Here is a 20,183-nt window from a genome sequence, read left to right on the forward strand (position 1 = left end):
TCAAACAATTCTCCCGCCTCAGCCTCCCAAGTAGCTGGCATTACACACACACGCCATCATGCCCAGCTAATTTTTGTAGAGATGGGGTTTCACCATGTTGGCCATGCTGGTCTTGAACCCCTGACCTCATGTGATCCATCCGCCTCGGCCTCCCAAAGTGCTGGGATTACAGGTGTGAGCCACTGTGCCCAGACAAAAAAGGAGTTTTTGGAAAGCTGATAGAGAATATCAGAAGGAACAGCCCCAGTAGCATGGGTCCATTGATGAATTGTTTTTTCTTTCCTTTCCTTCTTGAATAGAAGAGAGGTTTGAGAAAGACAAGAAATGCTATTCTACAATCTTCCTTCTCCATTTCCCGATTCCATTTCCTTCCTAGTAATTCAAAATTGTTAAATTATTTGTATCTCTGGGCCAACATGTTAAAGCTAATGTGAAATTTTAGTTCTCACTCCCACTGAGGTCACCCAACAGGTTGATGGGTTAATTTCTTTTTCACGGAAACAAGATGTACCAGAGCAGATGGAAATGGGCAAGAGTGAGTTGGGGAGATTGCCAGGGGCTTCCTATATCCATGACAGGCCTTGGTTCCATTTTTTGAAGGTTCCTCAGGTAGAATTAATGACTTTCTCATGAGTCTTAAATCCAGATTATTTAATGTATCCTGGTCATGTAATAGGCATTAAATGAATTATCATAATCATTTTTCTTTGTTATCAATTGTAATATATATTTCTCAAGCAAGCCTGAGAATATTATCCTTTGGAACTAGAAAATCAAATTTAGTGCATGTTCCAAGGATCTCAAAACTATTATTATCCCCATACCAAGGGTTCATAGGAGGAATTTTATAGAAATTCCACTTTTAATAGAGGTATAATGGTTACAGAGCCTGGCCTTTTTGATGTTCCAGTGTTGGTAGGATGCTGTATTCTCCACTGTTACCATCAGATTTTCTTCTCAAGAGTAGTAAGTCCATATGGTTTGGCTGTGTCCTCACCCAAATCTCATCTTGAATTGTAGCTCCCATAATCCCCACCTGTCATGCGAGGGGCTTGGTGAGAGGCAATTGAATCACGGGGATGGGTTTTTCTCAGGTTGCTCTCATGATAGGGAATAAGTTTCATGAAATCTGATAGTTTTATAAAAGGCAGCTCCCCTGAACACGCTCTCTCTTCCCTGCTGCCATATAAGATGTGCCTTTGCTCCTCCTTGGCCTCCTCCCATGATTGTGAGGTCTCCTCAGCCATGTGGTACTGTGAGTCCATTAAACCTCTTTCCTTTATGAATTACCCAGTCTTGGATATTTCTTCATAGCAGTATGAGAACGGACTAATACGTAAGCCTTTGGTCACTCTAGATGAGAACTATGATGCTATAAAGACAAGAGCTTTGGGTGAAGAGTATAGACATGTAGTCCTGAAAAGGAAAATGAGAAAAAGGAAAAGAAACTACAAACCTAGAAAGAATAAACAATATTAGCACCCAATCTAAGATAATTAAACAAAAATATTTCATGATCTGATTGAGATACAGGTATAAAGATGAGACTATGGCAGAGGTTGGGGTATGTCTGTGCACCAGAGACAGGTGAAAGACACAAGAGGGGGTAGTATATGATCAACTATATACAATTTTGTCATACACCTAGCTGTCTTGAATAAATTTTCGAATGTTTAAGTTGATAAAATAAATAATAATATAAAATAAAATAAATATAAAATAAAAAATACATCCAAATCTAATGAACCCAGTCCCATGAACTCCTTGGCATATGGCATACATCTTTCTGGGAGAAAATTTTGCCAGTGGGAAATTAATTATAATAAATATTCATTAGCTCTGGTATTTATGAAGACTTTTATCTGTAAGGGTTGGATATATGAAAAAAGAAAATATCACTTTTGGAGTTGTTGCTTTCGGAGTGATGATATCCACTCCAACTATTACTCTTCGTTAGTGAGAGGCTACCTAGAGATGGAGGCCCCCTTAGAAGATGAGGTGATTCGCTTTGGCAGGGAGTGACATACTGAATACAGACAACCCATCTACTAGTTTGATAGCAACTGATTAGAGGGTAGATAGTGCTTCTTCCAGGAGTAGGGGAAGGACAAGTGAGTGATTTCAAGAGAAATAGATACTCCCACGCTCCCCCCAACCGAAAAAAAAGAGAGACTGAAAGATGCTTGTTACAGAGAATGATGCAAAGGCAGGAAGCCACTGTGGAAGGGATTCAGACTCAGAGCGAACAACTCACTCTCCCTCCCAACCTCTCCACACAAAAAGGTGTGGAATTTGGAAACCTGAGAGATGTCATGGAGTTTCAATCTCCAAATACACATGGCATATCAAAGCCGGTTGGCATTTTTTATTGATGCAATGTTTTCCAATGGCATTTCACACTATCAGTGAGAAGACCCACGAAGATGCTCCATCATTAACCTTCATACCAGGATAAAGTCTAAGAGTCAGTCCCCTTATCTGGACAGGAATTCAGTCCCCATTCAAGCTAGGAATATCCAGCAAATGCCTCTCAGCCAGAAGAGCAGGATAATATCAGTGTTTCAGAATTTGGAACCTTGAAACGAGTGCTTTTACAATCAGCCAGCATTCAGCAATTCTCCACCACACCCTATCATTTTTTCCCAGGGGTATCTGTACAATGAAAGGTATTATGCCTTGCTGAAGAAATTTCAGGCTACAAATAAAGAGATGATGGAGTACTGGGCTGATGGTAGAGGGTCCCTGACATCACATTATAGGCTTATTTCTTTTAACAGGTTGGGCTTTTTAAAAATTATTACTTTATGGTCATATAATTATTATAGTGAAACAAAAATAATGAACATCCAACAATAAAATAAATAAATAAAACAAAAAATTATTCTAAAAGTGTGCAGTTTTGGTTATACACAAATGCTGTGCCTATTTTAAAATGCTTTTATTACAACTGTGAAAGTTGTCAGAATTAAAATAGTCACTAGTGTTAAAACAAAAACAAAAACAAAAACAAAAACCCTGACAAAATTGCTGGGGAAGGCCAGGCAGAGAGGGTTCTCATGCTTGTATGTCTGATAACAAAACTATCATAGAAGACTTCGCAAAAATCATAACCTTGCATAAAGGCCATCGTGACCTCACACAAAAAATACTTTTGCAAGAACATCTGCCCAGCAACTGCTCGTCTAACCTTGGACGGGAATCACCTTTGCGTTGTCGATCTTTGTAGCCAAGGATAATTATTTCAAAACAATTATGTTACCCTTTTCATTTTTTCTTTAAAAAATCTTTGACTTCCTTTACCTCCCTGAATATGCACATAGTTTACTATGGCATGCATATTCCTATTGCAATGCTCTGTTCCTAATAGATATCTTTTTCTTTTAGAGAGCCTCTCTCTGTTATTTAGGTTGACACGACTTTTTTTTTTTTTGAGATGAAGTGTCGCTCTGTCACCCAGGCTGGAGTGCAACGGCGTGATCTCCGCTCACTGCAACCTCCGCCTCCTGGGTTCAAGCGATTCTCCTGCCTCAGCCTCCCGAGTAGCTGGGACTACAGGCGCGTCCCACCATGCCCGGCTAATTTTTGTATTTTTAGTAGAGACGGGGTTTCACCGTATTGGCCAGGCTGGTCTGGATCTCCTGACGTCGTGATCCACCCACCTCAACCTCCTAAAGTGCTGGGATTACAGGCGTGAGCCACTGCGCTCAGACGACACAACATTTTAAAGCTTACTTCAAATGACAGAAGTCTGGCAATTTGATGTGGGAGGGATATGACACTAGTAAAAGGAAAATCAGATAGTCAACAAATTGTCAATTAGAAACAAAAAGTTTTGAGTGTCTAAAATATACCAGGCATTTTCTGCATGTTGTTGTAGTATGATATGAGAGGAAGATAATATAATGATGGGTAAGTAAGTTCCTTAGACTGACATTTGTCTATTGGAGAAAATACAAGACAATTTGATTCACTTCAAAAGTCTGCAATTTGAGTTAGATAAGAAATTTTAAGAGGCAGTTCTTTTTGCGACAGCAGGAAAAGTGTGCTTACCTCTTCCTTTGAATTACCAGTGATTCATTGCATGTCTGTAAGTGCTGTGCTCAAAGGTCAAGGTACAAGTCTTCCTTACATGTGTGAGGTTTTTTTCCACCTTTGAACTTCTTAAAAGGCTTTTATTACAGAGTGCCCCAAAGATCAATGTGTCTTGTTTTATCACTTTGCATTCTAATAATGCACCAAAGTTGGCTATTTGCCAGGGTTTTTTTTAAAAGGTTTTGCTGAAAGAAGATAAAACAAGTTTGAGAGGAATTTGTATGTGCTATTTTCTCTTCATTTTCCATGGACAAATCCCAGCAAATACAATTATAGAAAACCCTGTCTTGTCTTTTCAGATTGAGATTGGTGCGTAATTCTTGGAAGCCAATTGAGTTGACAGACAGCTTCAATTCAGAAATTGGACAATAGCATCTAAATGGGGGTTCTGTGCAGAAAATTTTCTTTATACATTTTTTTGGTCAGTCTTAAAAGGTATTAAGTAATATCTATAGACTTTGCATGTCCCCTTCTGTTTACCTATGTGTGTTTCTCTCCTTCCTGGTATTTTTAACTGGCTCCTTTTATCCCCATGAGCTAGCTCCTCAGACTCTGATTTTAGAGACACACAAGTTTCACAAACTTCACCAGTTATTTTCCACAACAAAAAGTGTATTTTATGGAAAAAATGACAACCCATTGTTAGCTAATTCCATTGAAGATAGGAAAACCGTATATTTATTTAAACTTCATTGACAATTTTTCTCTACTTTGATATGCTATTTAGTGCTAAATCCTACTTTGACAAAAATGAACTGATTTTCTTCCACCTCTCAACCTGGTAATTTTTTGTGACTTGCCCAGTACTATGAACAACAATGCCATCTGCCCAGGATTTAAGACTTAAAAGCATGAACTGACTTTTGGCCCCTATTTCTTTTCTGCTTTTCTCAGATACCAGAAGTAGTAAATTAAGCCACCAAAACATATTTTCTCCATGCATTTCCTATCTGTTGATCTCATTTAGAAAAGCCTGCTCCTAAGTTTTCCTAATCAAGACCTTACATTCACACCACTCTAGTTCTTACCTCCATTATCTCTTCTTCACTTTACTTCAAGTCTTTTAGGGATGACCTTTCCAGATAAATAAGTTATCAGGGCATCCGATTCACTTTTTCTTTGTTTAATATCAAGATTCTCCCCAGCTCAAGAGTTCTGTTTCTTACTTTCTATTGCAACACTCTTCTAACTGCTTTCCTGCTTCTAGTGTTGAACTCCTCCAGTCTAGTCTCCACATGCATCCAGAATGATCCTTATGAGGCCTAAATTCATTCACGGTACTCCACTGCTGGAGGCTTGGGTCTGGTTTCCCACTCATTTCAAGATACATTTCAAATTTTTCTGCATGGCATTCAGGGCTCACCATGAGCTGAGTTCCGCTCCCTTTCAAGTTCCATCTAAACTTCCATTTCCTCTTCTCCCGCCCTACTTTGCACAAAACACTCCAGACATAATGAGCTACTTACTGAATGCCCAGGCAGCTTCATACTTTTTCTTTTTTAAACTGGGCAGTCTACCTAGAATGCCAATCCTGATTCTTTTTTCTGGCAAATGTAAGTTCATCTTTCAAGGCATTGTTCAAATTTCATTGCTTCTTTGAGATCTTTCCTAACCCGCCTCCCTCCTTGGAGACCAGCCTTCTCTCAGAGAACCTCTAAGACCTTACTGCTCTAATTGATGCCTTAAAAGCCTATTAATGCAGTAGAAATTCCCTCTGTCTCTGTGTACTTTCTCTTCAGTCTGTTTTGTAAGAGAGGATGAAAAACTAGAAACTACATTTAGATGTTTTAGCAACCAAGGCTCTGGTTGTGAAAAAGGGTTCTACCAACTAGACTATGTTCTATAAATCAGAAGTCTGATGCTTTTCTTCCTCTCTTTCTCTCTCTCTCTGTCTCTCTGTCTCCCTGTCTCTGTCTCTGTCTCTCTCTCTCTCTTTTTCAATACTTTGCTGCTAGCCTGCAGAACATGGGATGTGAGGTTTAGAGGCAATGGCCAGGCTCAGCATTCTACCATCTGGAAGCCATCCCCATAGGTAATTGGAGACAACAAAGCCGTGGTATCAGCAGATGCTGCCCTGTGCTCTGCAGCTTTATGAAGTTTGCCTGAATTCAATTGTCCAGTAGTGAGCCCCTGATTTTGGCCCTTCTATTCCTCCCAGAAGTTTTATAAATATCCATTTCCCTATATTATATTTCGCTGTGCTTGAAGTACCTGGAATGGTTTCTGTTTCTTAGATTGAAACCTGATACATTTGCCTGTATTAAACTATAACTTTTTTGAATGCAAGAACAGGTGTTTTTCTTTCTACTCTCTTGGGATGACCACAGAGCTGGCTTTCACCAAATAGATGGCTGATTCACTAGATGAGCCAATAATGACTCCAAATGATGTATCACGGTAAACATAAACCTGTTTACTGACACGCAAACCCCTGAAACGCAAACCCCTCTTTCAAGGCTCTCCTTCTTTACCTGGCCAACCTTGTCCCTTCCTGTGCTTCAGTCTACTGATTCTAGTTATTATATTCCATACACGTATGTCCTACCCCTTCCTCTATCTTTTTGTTCCAATGGCTGCTCCCGTCTGCAGTGTCTTCCTTCCTTTCTGCCAATTCACATTTACCACTTCTGTCAAGAAAAAACATAAATATCACTCTTTATAATAAATATTCTTTTGCTGATGCCAAACCATGAAAAGAATGTTTACTTCTGGTGCTTTCTGGCATTATGCTTTGATACTCTCTATACCAGTTAAAATAGCTTTGGATCCAAGTAAAAGAAAAGCTAAGTCTAATTACTTAAATGAATAAGGATTAAACTTCAGTTTTGTTTTGTAACAAAAAATCTGGAGGTGAGAGATCGCTGGTTTTGGTTTAGTAATTCGAGAATGTTTGTAGCAGCTTCAAGTGATTTTCTTGACTTTTTCCTCAAGGATGCAAATGACACCCAAAGATCCAGGTATCGTGCTTGTATTCAAGGCAGGCACACAGAAGGAGGGAGATAGAGCCAGGCCTGCCTGTGCCTTTTAATAGGAAAGCAAAAGCCTTTCTAGAAACCACTTAGCATACTTTTACATCTATGTTATTTCTGAAGACTGGGTCAAATTGTCATCCGTCACTACAGAAGAGTACAGGAAAGCAAGCTTTCAGCTGTGAGATGGAAATAAGACAGTTGGAAATGGCTATTGGGTTACCCAAACCAAAGTGACTACACTATTTTCTAAATCTTCTAATACCATCACTACTATTTGGGCAAATTCAAGATCTCGTGTTTTTCTACAATTTTCAGACATGCTTACCACTGTGCTGCATACCTGGGCATAAAGATTTCCAGTAATATAAATAACTTAGATTAATGCAATGAAAACTCTACCATTGTCTAACATGGAGTAGATTGAGAGAGATAAAAACACACTAATCAGATTGTCTCACATGAATGCAATAAAATAAGAAGAGTGTCTTAGTTCACTTTATGTTGCTAATAACAGAATATCTAAAACTGAGTAATTTATAAACAAAAGCAATTTATTTCTTATAGTTATAGAGGCTCACAAGTTCAAAGTCAAGGGGACATATCTTGCAGGGGCCTTCTTACCGGTGGAAACTCTCTGCAGGGTCCCCAGGTGGCCCAGGACATCACATAATGAGAGGGGGCTGAATGTGCTAGTTCAGGTCCCTCTTCCTCCTCTCATAAAGCCACCAGTCCCACTCACATGATAACTCATTAATCTATGAATGAATTAATCCATTCATGAGGGCAGAGCTCTCATGACCCGATCACCTCTTAAAGGTCTCACCTCTCAAAACTACCATATTGAGGATTAAATTTTGACATGAATTTTGGAGGAGACAAATATTGAAGCCAAAGCAAAGAGTGTGAGTTGTTTTCAGATGTATTTTATTGCCAATTGAGGGTCCTTGGCCTCTTTTAATATCATCAATTTAATAGCATTTGCTTTCTGTGTTTATTATAGTATGCCAATGTCACTTCTAAATTCTAGTTCTTAACAAATGGCAAACCATTGTGGATGGTCGGTAGGTTCAAAACATCAGTTTTTTATGCTTATGAAATTTGTCTTGAGTTCAATATGTTTGTGAAGAGCAATGAAATGCTGGTTCACATAATAGCTGTTTAAATGAGAGGGAAAGTGTAGTCTGAAAGATCTGAGCCATTATTTGTGACTACAATATGAATTTTACAAACCTGAAATGTTAAGTTGGGAAGAGCTGAAGAGTCTTTTATCCCAAAACAGGCTTTCCTTAAAATCAGTACCAACCATTAGATGATCAAATGGCATTCTCATTTTAAATTTCCCCTGCCTGCCACTCCCCCAGTATTTTTTTTTACCATGAAATGACGTTAAAATGAATCTTGAGGCAGGGTTGAGGGATACGGCTGAAATAAGCAATCACAAAAGTACTCCTTGTGGAGAAACAAGGTTTGCCTTTATGATGGCAGAGTGGCTAAACAGTGTTGAAATGGGGAGGCGGGGAAAGGCTTTTGGTGGATTCTGTGCAGTGACTTCCAGGCCTCTTTTTAAGCACAATCTAATGGATTCTGTCTGTCCCTGTCATCCAGGCTAACCAGTACTGTCTGGTGCTTTGGGGCTGGCCACTTACTATAGGAAGTCTCTGCTCAGATTATTAGAAGGAGTGCTTCTGCAATAATCACACCCTTCCCTCTGATAAAAATTAGATATCACAGCCTTTACTAATTATAGGCTGGTGGCTCCGGTGCCCTTCCGACAGTAAATTGCTTTGAGATAGCAGCTGGAAATTGGGTAGTAAAATGAAAATTTTATTTCATAAAATGAAAATAAAATATCGTATTTGTGAAGTTCTATAGAAGGAAAAATTGGAAAGATAGCTCAAGTTGCTTAGTAAAGAGAATTTTGCTGTCAAAACATCACCACATCAGCCACTGTTATAACAAAAATGCAATCAGGCAAATTACTTGAAATGTTTATGTTTACTTCCAGTTTTGAAATTAGAACATCATGTTCCTTCGGGTTGCCATTCAAATTCTCTCTTCCTCTCCTGATTCCCATAAATGTAGTAGCTGATAAACTCCTCTCTTTGGAAGTAGAATGACTACTCCAAAACTAAATTTTTTTTTTTTTCTTTTCTGAGAGCTTCACTGCCTGCATGATGCCTGGAAATTACAAACACATCTAGTTCAAGTTCTTTATTTAATAGATGTTTGTTTCTGACTTTATGACTATCATGTAAAATCTTTGCTGAGTAATATTGAACTACCTTGGTTTCCAAGTCAAAAGACATTGAATCCGCTTGGGTTTTGGTGACTTAAGAACTCAGGGCTTTGTGAGTAGAGAAACACCATTTATTTACACAGCTGTTCTACACATCTGCGCAGTCCTTCCTCATATTTATCTACCAGCCCCAACCCCGCACCCCTACCTTCTACCTGCCTAGTTCTATCTTTCGGAGCAATACCGAATATCTAGGCATTGAGCCAGGCCAGCAAGTACAATAGTTCCATGTCAGCTGACAGGTAAAAAAGGTTAGTGATCCATTCAGGTGGGGGCAGCTATTCTCACCTAGGGACAAGCCTCTATATTAAAGTCCAAATTCTGTTCTGATTGTCTTTAGTTATTCCTTTTGTTTTCTCTCCGGCTTGTCACTTTTGTTTTTCATTTTTTCCTCCAAATAGAAAAAACATGATCAACTCAAGAGACACAGGAAGATAAGTGCTAGGATTACAGGACAGAGCACCCTTACCTCTGGTTCTATGTAACACATTGGACAAGCAAAGAGAACTACCCACTCACCTTCCCCGCGCTGTCCTGCCTTGCCGCCCACGTTCCCCCACCATCTTGTGTGAGTGTGTAATCATTTCGAATCAAATTTTAATCCCAGTTTTGGGCTCCATTTTCCAGCTGGGGAGTGATTGAGAGGGGCAGGGTGGGGAACAACCGTCTGAGAAGGTTACATAAACCTCAGTTCCAGGAGAATCTAGCTCAGATGCGTCATTCTCAAATTGCGGCTCCAAGACCAAACAACAAACCTCGCGAGACAACTGGGTCGACGGCGCAGGGGGAGCTTCGCGGTGCCGCCGCAAGGGGGAGCACGTGTTTGCTGAGCCCGCCCTCTGCACGTGAGCGTGGGCGTGGGTGTGGGCGCGGGAGCAGGCGAACGGCTGCCGGTCAGGTGTCCTTGTACCTTTGAGTTGCGCGGGTCGTGTTCGAGGGCATGGACGACAGGTACGCTGCGCTTCGGCGGGCCCAGCTGCATCTGGATTTCATCCACGCCAACTCGTGAGTGCCGAGGTGGGGTCGGGGTCGGGGAGGGTCTCTGCGCCATGAAGAAAGGTTTTGCCCGTCCCCTGAGGAATACTCAACAAGTGAACTTGATTTATGGATTTATTTATTTATTTGAGCTGTATAGGCTTTTTTAAAACGATGAAAGCATAATAAAGATATATTCTGGGCCAGGCTGAACCCTTTTGGTGCTCTTCAGTGAACACCAAGTGGTTGGAAGGCCCCACATTTACCATTTAACATAACTTTAATTGTTGGTCAGCAGAACCGTGATTCTACCGATCCTGCCTAACCTTAGTCTGCCTAACACACTGACAATTTAAAAGTTAAAGTTGCCCTTCAAACAGAGTAATTTGCATATATTGATTTCAAACTCTATGGCCTCCTGAGTCTTTTCAAAAATGTAACCTGTCTAAGGATAGGAATCTCACCTTTCAGTTATTTGGGCATTTCTTCTTCTCTGCCATGCCTGTCTGCCTTTTAGAGCTTCTCAGGTGTCATTTTAGATATTCAGATTGCAGAAGGGAATCACAGAGATTATTTCTCTCATCTGCCATTTCCCATACAGCAAATTATAGCAGTTAGTGCTGTTTAATTCACAGTGGTACTTCCGGGTTTTTCTTTTTCTTTCTTTTTTTTTTTTTTGGCATCTTTTGGTAATTTGGATTTACTAAATATAGGGACTGATATCAGGGATGTACCAAATTTGAAACCACAGAAATGGAGGTGTAAAGAAAGCCAGGGAAGGCCAGCCTTGCTGTGTGGGACAGACTGTATAATTTTAACATAACAGAGTTAAACAGGCAATATTCAGCAGATACTCAGTTTTTATCTCTCTATAGAGAATGATGTCAAGCTGGAAAAGCTGGAACAAAAAGTTAAAAGGTAGCTGAGGTGGAAGACAAATGAAGAAATAATAGTTTCAAGTGAGTTTAAGAAAAATGCTCAGGGCAGTGCTGGAAGGACTGTGAATTTTGTCTCAGAAAAATTCCTCAGCCTCAGTTTTATATGGATTTTGTGGCTACTGCTTCACAACCTCCATTCCCCCAAACCACCCTGTGGTAGCCACTTCCCCAGTCCCATTTTCAACTGGTGGTGTAGTAACTTAACAAGTGACAGCGACATGGAGTAACAACAAAATTAGATACAAATGGAAGACTTCTCAGCTCCTCCGGGTAGATTGGTTGGTTGGATTTGGAGACAGGGTCCTGCTCTGTGGCCCAGGCTGGGATGCAGTGATATGATCATAGTTCTCTGTAGCCTCGAACTCCAGGGCTCAAGTGATCCTCCAGCCTCAGCCTTCTGAGTAGCTGGGACTACAGGCATGCACCCCTATGCCCGACTAATTCTTTTTTTTTTTTAATTTTTAGTAGAGATGGGGTCTGGCTATGTTGCTCAGGCTGGCCTTGAACTCTTGAGCTCAAGTGATCCTCTCACTTTGGCCTCCCAGAGTGCTGGGATTACAGTCATGAGCCACTGAGCTCAGCCCAGGTAGATTTTTGTTTGAGACTTCCTTTTGCAAAAGGAGTGATTTTTAAATTTCTCCCTTTACCTCTATGTCCAATCCAGAGTGCATGCTTTCTCTAAATATGTTTCAAATTATCCATTTCTCTCTGTCTCCCCTGCCACTGACTAGTCCAAGCCACCACTGTCCCTTATCCAGACTACTCCAGACAGCCTCTTAACTGGGTTCTTTGCTTCTCATTCTGGCTGCTCAATGGCAAGCTGACAGAGAGAGCTTTTTAAAATGTAAACCAACTTACGCCCCTCTTCTTAAAACACTACAGTGGTTTCCAGTTGTATGTCAGCCAAGTACAAGCTCTTCTCTGTGGGCTAGGAAGCCCTGCATGACCCAGCCATGCCCTGATCTCAACCTGTTCTCCCCATTTTACCATAAGCAGAGCTCACTGGTCTCCTTAGCTCTTTTTCTGCTTTGAGGGTCTTTGCATCTCTTGCTCTTGGTAAAAAGTTTCTACCATACTCTGCAAGGGAGTGAATTCTCTCATCCTTCAGGACTCAGTTTAAATACCTTTTACCAAGAGGTGCTTTCTCTATCACCATGCCCCTCGTCACCAGTTACTCTTTCCCATCACTACTACGAAGGTAGCACCCGGTCAAAATCTGTAATATCATCTTCATAAGTTTGTTTACTTGTGTGTTTTCCATGTACCCCGCCAGCTTGAGCTCCAGGACATCCAAGACCCTGCCTGTACACATTGGCACATGGTAGGCAGTCAGTGACAATCTCTTGAATGAGCTAGTGCAGAAATTCATATGACGTTTTTGGTCAGAATTACTGCAGTTGCTTTTCTAAAGGATTGTTTATGTATTGAATTTATGTATGTTGAATCATGTACTTTAAATTTCCTAGAAGGGCTTGTGATTTAAAGTCCTGATTTTGTAAAGCATATCATACTTCTCTTTTACACTATTTTACATTTTTATAGTGGCTTTCTTTTGGGCGAAGGACATCTTTTTGTAACAATAGCATTATAGTAGTTTTTTTCCTCAATTACAAAATTTAAAGCTTAATTGACTCGAGACTTTTAATCAGCCTCTGTGTTTGAAACTCCAAAATATGGGGATATATTCTGTGTGTGTGTGTATGTGTTTTAAAAATACATTTTAAGCTAAAGTGTTGTCCTGTGGCCTGAGGCGTTTGGAGACTCTGAGATATTGCAGATGATGCTTTCTCTTGTATAGAAGAGCAGATGTGTTTTTGATAAATGAGGCTCTCTTGCTTCTGTTACCTGTTTACTACATATAGAAAGAAAATTGCATACTGAATATTCCCTTAATGCTGTGATAAGGTTGCTGATTGAAATATCCCGCATCAGGAAATGAGAAGCAAGCATGGGAGCCTTAAGCTAGTGTGATTCCACCCTTAGATAACTATGCAACCTCCAAAATGTTGTAAATACTGAAGGCTGTCTGGAGCATTCTGTTATGGAGGACCTGGCATTCGAGGGTACAGGAGAGAGTGACCTGAGGCCATTTTTGAGGTTATGTAAGGAGCAGGCTTTTCAGTGGTGGAAAGATTCCGCGGAAAAATACAGATTGGTGAGGCACACAAGGGCTTCCTGCCAGTTCCTTTGCCTGCAGATGGAGCCTTATGGCCTTTTAGTAGGCAAGGATTTTGATCAGTATGCTTCAGAAATATTTTGTCTTTAAATAATACAATTTTAATGAAAAATCCTCTGGGAAAAACCTCACTTGAAAACATGCTTATAAAGTAATATTAAAAGGTCAAAGTTTATTTCAATGATAGATACTAAGGCCCTTAAGTTTTTATTTTATTAGAAGTGGACAGGATATTTTGCCAAAAGTGTTTTTAACCCTGGCTTCATAATGGAGGGTATCTAGTTCCGAATCTTGACCGTGCTGAGAGTTGTTTCTAGAGTAACTTCTTAATTCACTAGATGTCTGGCACTGGAGAACATTTGTCTGCAAGAATCTTAAAGCTTTTACATTGATTACACACCTGGTTTAACTTTTTGTTTTTCTTTATTTCTTCATCAGCACCACTCACAGTTTCCTTTTTGGAGCACTGGCTGAATTGCTGGACAATGCAAGGTAAGGTTTATCTGTGAACAACAGTTATTGAGGGAATTTCATGACATAACTCTTGTCTAGTTACATGGGAAGATAAAAAGATCATGTCATATTTTCCCATCTGAAATATTTTGTGACTTGATTTCCTATAAAATCAAGGTATTCTAGGAAAAGGATAGTTGAGAGAAATAATTATTCACCTTTATTTAATTTTAATTTATGATCAAACTTGAAGTCTGTTTTTATGTTAATAATCATTTAATAGTACATATTCATTTAGATATTTTTTGAATTATATGTCAGTGTATACTTGTCTTGAGAATTTACACATGGATTTGGGCATTTATTGAAGTCTGTGTTGAAGCAAATTGTATAGTTAAGAACATAGCTAACTTGTTGATCTCTTACTATGTATCAGACATATATAAACACTTTATATATGAGCAGTATGTCATGCATCCTTACATCTACACTCTGAGATGGGAATTAATATCCTAGTTCTACATATGTGGAAATTGATGCATAGAGAGATTAGATGATTTATTCAGAGTCACATAATTCATATTTGGCAGAGCTGGCATTCAAATTAGAGCAGTCTGGCTGCAGAATCTCACTGCCACATTTTACTGTCTCCAATGAAGGTGTTAATGATTAAGGAACCCGTTAGACAATTTAAGTTCTACTCAGTAGTGTATTTGTGGGAGCTTGTGAGGGGCTTCTTTTTTTTTTTCAGTTAAATTGAATAAAGCATTTGATGTGTTTTATATTGGTATTCCCTATAACAGAAGATTTTTTCCTACCTTTTCCTCAGAAAGCAAAGTCCATCCAGGAAGTAATATGCAGTTGTTAGATCAAGGATCTCAGTAGGAGCCTAAATTCCCTGCCACTGGTAGATAACAGTATTTTAGCTTTTTTTGCATTTGTTCCCCATTTTTTGCTTTAGATGGGAGATGACCCTTCTGAGAGTGTGACCACAAAGTGTAGTCAATTAACCAGCCATCCAGAAGTTCCTGCCCGGCACTAAGTAGAAAGTCGTTATCCCCTACTTTTAGGAAACTGTCTCTGTTGAGCTAATGGAATCATAAAAAGGGAGGGAAGTAGAGAAAAAGAATAAAGTCTGTTGTTCAGAGCCATGAACTCAGCTTGGAAGGAGCTAATAAGGATGAAGCCAAGACAGATAAACACTTCCGATTAGTTTCCCTGAAGGAGCTTAGGGTTGCTACTGTTGCTGCTGCTCAGAGCTTGGAAGCAAGGCTCCTCCTATGTCATCGGTCCTGCCTCCTACTGTATGGGCCCACTTTCAGCAACTTGATATCTGCAAGTCTGAAATAACACATTTGTCTATTTTTCCAACTGTCTTTTCTCCTTTGAAGTTGTTTCTTTCATTCATTCAATGAAAGAGGACAAGTAAAATCAGAATGTAGAAGAAGTAGAAGAATAGAAACAGTTTGTGTAGTAGAGGTTGATTGGGAAAGAAAGACTGACTTCAGACTCAGGGGACTGAGAGAAATGTGATCGATAAACCAGTTCTTAGAGCAGCATTTGTAAGTTGGCAGCCCCTTGACCAGGTCCAGCCTGTCTTATGTGTGTTTGGCTCATAGTGAAAGTTTGCACAGTGTTTATAAAGAAAAGGAAGGGAGAAAAAAGGAATTGTTTATAAGGTTTAAGATATTGGAGATACCAAATAAAAAATTTGGGCCCTCTGCCTTCCTTGAAAGATTAGGAGAAGTAGCAACCTCAAGGCCACATTCCTCCACGGGAGCAGGGGCTGGAGGTGAGTAGCAGGTGCTCTCTTGGGACCAGCCTGTGCCTTCAGCTTTGCCTCATTTCCAGTTTTCCCCCATGGACAGCCTCAACCCTTCAGTCCCTCTTTCTTCATGGACATTTGAGTTTTCCACCATTGCTTAGATGCTAGTATTTGACATCAAAAGAAGCTATTTAACAGACTTAAGATACTCAGTTGGTCTTATGAAGGAGAGCTTTATGAAGTCCCCATGTTATTCTAAGAAATTCTTTTATATCATTGTATTCAATATTTTAATGATTTCCTGTAGTTTTAAAAGTTAGAACTGAAAAATATTAAAAGAATATCGTAGAGAGAGGAGAAGAATATGTGGTGATATAGGAAGGATTTGTTAGGGCCCTCTTCCTAATACAGTAGCTCTTCAGAGAGGAAGTATCCTGGGCTAAAGAACAAAGATTATTATAAAATGTCTCTATACGATAAAGGTGAAATATTTTATGCCGTCGTCCGTGGAAGTGCTCATGAAAAAACTATCTCTTTAAAAACTTCCATTTCAGTACGGTGGCATTTATTAAGCGTTTATTGCGTACATGGTACTTTGTGTAATGCATGATTGTATAATGGAGATGTTGATATCTATGTGTTATGGAACTATGTTAAGGATTGGAAGAGAATTTTCAAAAATATACCATTCAGTGCTTACTTGATACATGAGAGGTGCTCAAGAAATGGCAGTGGTAACTCCAGAGTGTCTATATAGGGAGGACTGAGAAGCAGCAATTGGCTAGAGGAAGGAGCTATATGGGACTAACTTCTAGGCCTGTGGAGCAAGTACAGTGTACCTACTCAGATTTGTCTGGGGTAGTTTTGGGTTTAGAACTGATGGAACTTTTGAGAGACGCTCAGGTTTCCCCACCAGAGTTACGTAGTTGCTGTTGTTGCACTGAGCTTCCTTTTAGACTCCTCCTCACCTTACCTTCTTCCTCATCAGCTAAGTCTTCCTTGCCTATGCCTTCCTCCTTTCTCTCACACCCTTGATATTGAAGCCAGAGTCTTCTGGCCCTTTCTCCTTTTCTATTAAAAATTTTACTTTTAAAAATAATTGTTAAAAAAAATACAAAAATAATATCTGAATTTTAGAAAATGGAGAATTTTTTTTTAAACAATCTTCATCAGTACTCTCATCACTTAGAAGAGGAGTCAGCATCCTTTTCTGTAAAAGACCAGATGGTAAATATTTTCACCTCTGTGGGATATGGGGTCTCCTTTGAAACTACTCAACTCTGCCACTGTAGTGCTGAGGCAACCTTAGATACTATGTAATGAATGGGCATGATTGTGTTCCAATAACACTTTATTTACAAACAGTTGATGGGCCATTTTGGTCTGTGGCTATAGTTTTCCAACCTCTAACATAGAGAAAACTCCTATTAACATTTTGATTTCTTTCCTTCCATGTATGTTCTTTAAAATGTCTTCTTATAGTACACTATTACCTAGTAATTTGATTTTTCTTTTTTTTTGAAGTAAAATATGAAAAACATTCCATGACTTCTGGATTATTTGCCAGGCAGCTTTTTTTGTTGGTTTTTTAAAAAAAATTTTATCCATTTTGTTAGTTTTTTGTGTAATTCCCACTAAATTCCATCTCTTCTTTCACGTTTCTGAGTTGCAGTCTTTTTCATATTCTCAAATTATGACTAATCATAGGTTTTATGATATAATAGCACAGTGAAACATTTTAGAAATTGATTTTGAAGCAATTTAAGTGGCTTTTGTATTGTTTGATATCTGACAATAGGTTATACCTTATGTAAGCAATTCATTTCATATTGAAGCAATAATATTTTTCTATTGTTTCCAGAGATGCAGGGGCTGAAAGACTTGATGTCTTTTCAGGTGAGCAGATTTGCTTTCTTCTTTTATTTTCTTCTAATGGAAAGCCTGTAGTTATTTTGCTTGTATTTTATTTCATGAAATAAAACCACATTCTATAGAATTTTAATGTAATCTAAGTGCTTTGTGGGTATGGTGACCCTATGGGGAGCCAGGGTGAGGAAAGTATACTCTGAGAGTCAAATTGTGTGCTAAAGGACCCATTTACAAAATTAGGTCTTCCAGAGTTTTGTGAATGTATCAGAGTGATTTGGAGCACTCAATTTGCCTGCCATGAGAAACAGTTTTATTTTTAAAAAGTATATTAAATTAATGGTTATTCATAATTAAGCATACATCATTCCCAACTTATTAGTTTTAAAGTGTGTACGTGAGTGTGTGGTATGAGGGCTAGAAAATCCAAACCAAATCTGTTTTCTTTGCTGACTTTATTTGTAGTCATCCAATATTTATTGCTCTCATTAGTTATCTCATTAGACTATGATGCTAATGAAGTTAGGTTCTGTGGTCCAGCTCTGTAGAGTAATGCCCAGGTAGTCACGCTGCATCCCTACCACATTTCTGTCAGCTGTTCTGCAATATTGGCTACTGGTCACGGGTGAGAGGATATGCTCCATGATGTAAATCCATATCTCTGTTTAAAAAGTACCTCAGTTAACTGAGTGTTCTGAGCCAGAGGAGTGCTTATGCTTCATGAGGGAGATAGACGTGGACCTCTTGAGATAACTGAGGAAACAATAAATGACACTCTTCATCTCCTTCTCCTATCTAGGTCCTGAAACACTTGAGAAATAAAAAAAGAGTCAGCGTTTATTGCTGATAAATGTTAGGCTGGAGTATGTAGCTTAGTGTGAGAGAGCAAATGGACTTGCAGGTCAGACCCCGGGATCACGTGGATTCACCAGCCCGGTGGAGTTGGGCTTCCTCTGAAACTCATCTGCCCTGGGACAACGGATCAGGACTTATGCTCTCTGCAGGCAGCTCTCTCCTAGGAGGAAAATGCAGGGTCAGAACTGAGCCTCCCCAGTTTATCCTTCCCTAAGTGACCAGTAGGTGAGTGAGGTCACCTCCACAGGGGAAAAATGAGTGAAGGCACAGAATAGGGCCTTTCTAGTGAGAAAAAGTCATCTTCCCTTCCATATCCAATAAAGTAAAATAGGATGAACACTCTTGCTTAGGGGAGACTCAGAGTATGGTGGGAACACAGAGAAAGGAGAAATTATGCCTCATATTAAGGGGCTAGAGCTTGAAATATGGATGTGATTTTTGTCAGATACTCCAGGAAGAAAAGAATATTCCTGTGTAGGTAATAATTATGAGAAAACAAATGGAGGTAGGCTACTCACAGATTCATTAATTTATTCAGTAATAATTTGTTGTCTATTATTCTAGGTGCTGGGGATAGTGCACTGAGCAAAATGTTGAGGTCTGTGTTCCCCTGGAACATGTATCCTAATGGGGAGAGATAGACAATACAGAAATGAACAAATACGTAATATACCAGGCAATGATAAGTGCTAAAAGGGAAAAAATAAAGCAGGAGAAGAGAACAGAGAGCCATGGAAGGGGTATACAGTTTTTCACGGGTGGTCTAAGAAGGTTTATTTAAATAGCTAACACACCAGCAAAGACCTGAATGATGTAAGGGAGGGAGCCACACAGATACCTGGTGAAAAAGCACTCAGGGAACAATGCTGAGGCTGGGTTGACTGGCACTAAGTGTCAGAACCAAATGAATGAGCATCTTCAATACCATACTATGGTTTTTTCTGCAGTCAATGGACCACTGAAGAACTTTGAGCAGTGTCAGTTTTCTAAGTAGACATGTGCTCTTTTCTTTTTTAAAGAAAGATACTCATTCCAGAAATACCTTATAAGAGAGTCTGGAGAAGTATGAAAGCAAGGATGGCAGGGAGGTATGGCTATTGGAATTACCTATAAGATTTCATGAGAATTATAATAGGCAGTAGTTCTAGAAATGGAAGAGGAGGAACAGATGTAAGCTGCATTTCATTCAGAGCACATGCACAATTGATGGTGGGTTGAGAAGACTTATCCATAGTCACAAAATACAACAAATACAATCAGAATCCATGCATTATATTCTTTGGGGTTTGTGACTGGAGACGAGCAGGGAATGAGAGCATTTATTTCACCCCACTTTCTCTAAGTACTTAGCATCATCATAAACAAACAAAATAAGATCTTGACCAAGTTGAGATTAAAGTGGCACTTCTTTTTTTTTTTTTTTTTTTTTTTTTTTTTTTGAGATGAAGTCTTGCTGGGGTGCAGTGGCGTGATCTCGGCTTACTGCAAGTTCTGCCTCCCAGGTTCATGCCGTTCTCCTGCCTCAGCCTCCCGAGTAGCTGGGACTACAGGCGCCTGCCACCACGCCTGGCCAATTTTTTGTATTTTAGTAGAGATGGGGTTTCACCATGTTAGCCAGGATGGTCTCTGTCTCCTGACCTCGTGATGCGCCCACCTCGGCCTCCCAAAGTGCGTGAGCCACCGCGCCTGGCCTTTTTTTTTTTTTTGAGATGGAGTCTCACTCTGTTGCCCAGGCTGGAGTGCAGTGGCACCATCTCAGCTCATTGCAACCTCTGCTTCCCAGGTTCAAGCAATT

General features: G+C 39.6%; 2 protein-coding genes across 6 annotated transcripts in view; one reads left to right on the forward strand and one right to left on the reverse strand.

Moving 5' to 3' along the window:
* C2H3orf85 (chromosome 2 C3orf85 homolog) overlaps positions 1-10,091 on the reverse strand; it is a 31,188-nt gene extending 21,097 nt beyond the window's left edge. For 2 of the 4 annotated variants that reach the window (XR_008523425.2, XM_054551128.2), the window contains exons 1-2: positions 9,880-10,091; positions 6,638-6,719 (exon numbers count right to left, since the gene is read on the reverse strand). Coding sequence is in view for 1 of the 4 variants with exons in the window: in XM_054551127.2 (XP_054407102.1) it covers positions 9,880-9,944 (65 nt within the window). In the remaining 3 variants the exon portion in view is untranslated. Of the gene's footprint in view, positions 1-6,563; positions 6,720-9,879 lie in introns of all 4 variants that reach the window. The other 2 variants (XM_054551129.2, XM_054551127.2) reach the window with 2 other exon arrangements.
* A 74-nt stretch (positions 10,092-10,165) lies between these two features.
* The window catches only part of MORC1 (MORC family CW-type zinc finger 1), a 175,309-nt gene continuing 165,291 nt past the window's right edge, over positions 10,166-20,183 (forward strand). The window contains exons 1-3 of one of the 2 annotated variants that reach the window (XM_024244907.3): positions 10,166-10,365; positions 13,888-13,941; positions 17,529-17,563. In XM_024244907.3, coding sequence (XP_024100675.3) covers positions 10,301-10,365; positions 13,888-13,941; positions 17,529-17,563 — 154 coding nt within the window. In that variant the 5' untranslated portion in view covers positions 10,166-10,300. The remainder of the gene's footprint in view (positions 10,366-13,887; positions 13,942-17,528; positions 17,564-20,183) is intronic. The other variant, XM_054551550.2, reaches the window with a different exon arrangement.

This window comes from Pongo abelii, chromosome 2 (genome assembly GCF_028885655.2).
Source record: "Pongo abelii isolate AG06213 chromosome 2, NHGRI_mPonAbe1-v2.0_pri, whole genome shotgun sequence".
NCBI classification, from domain to species: domain Eukaryota; kingdom Metazoa; phylum Chordata; class Mammalia; order Primates; family Hominidae; genus Pongo; species Pongo abelii.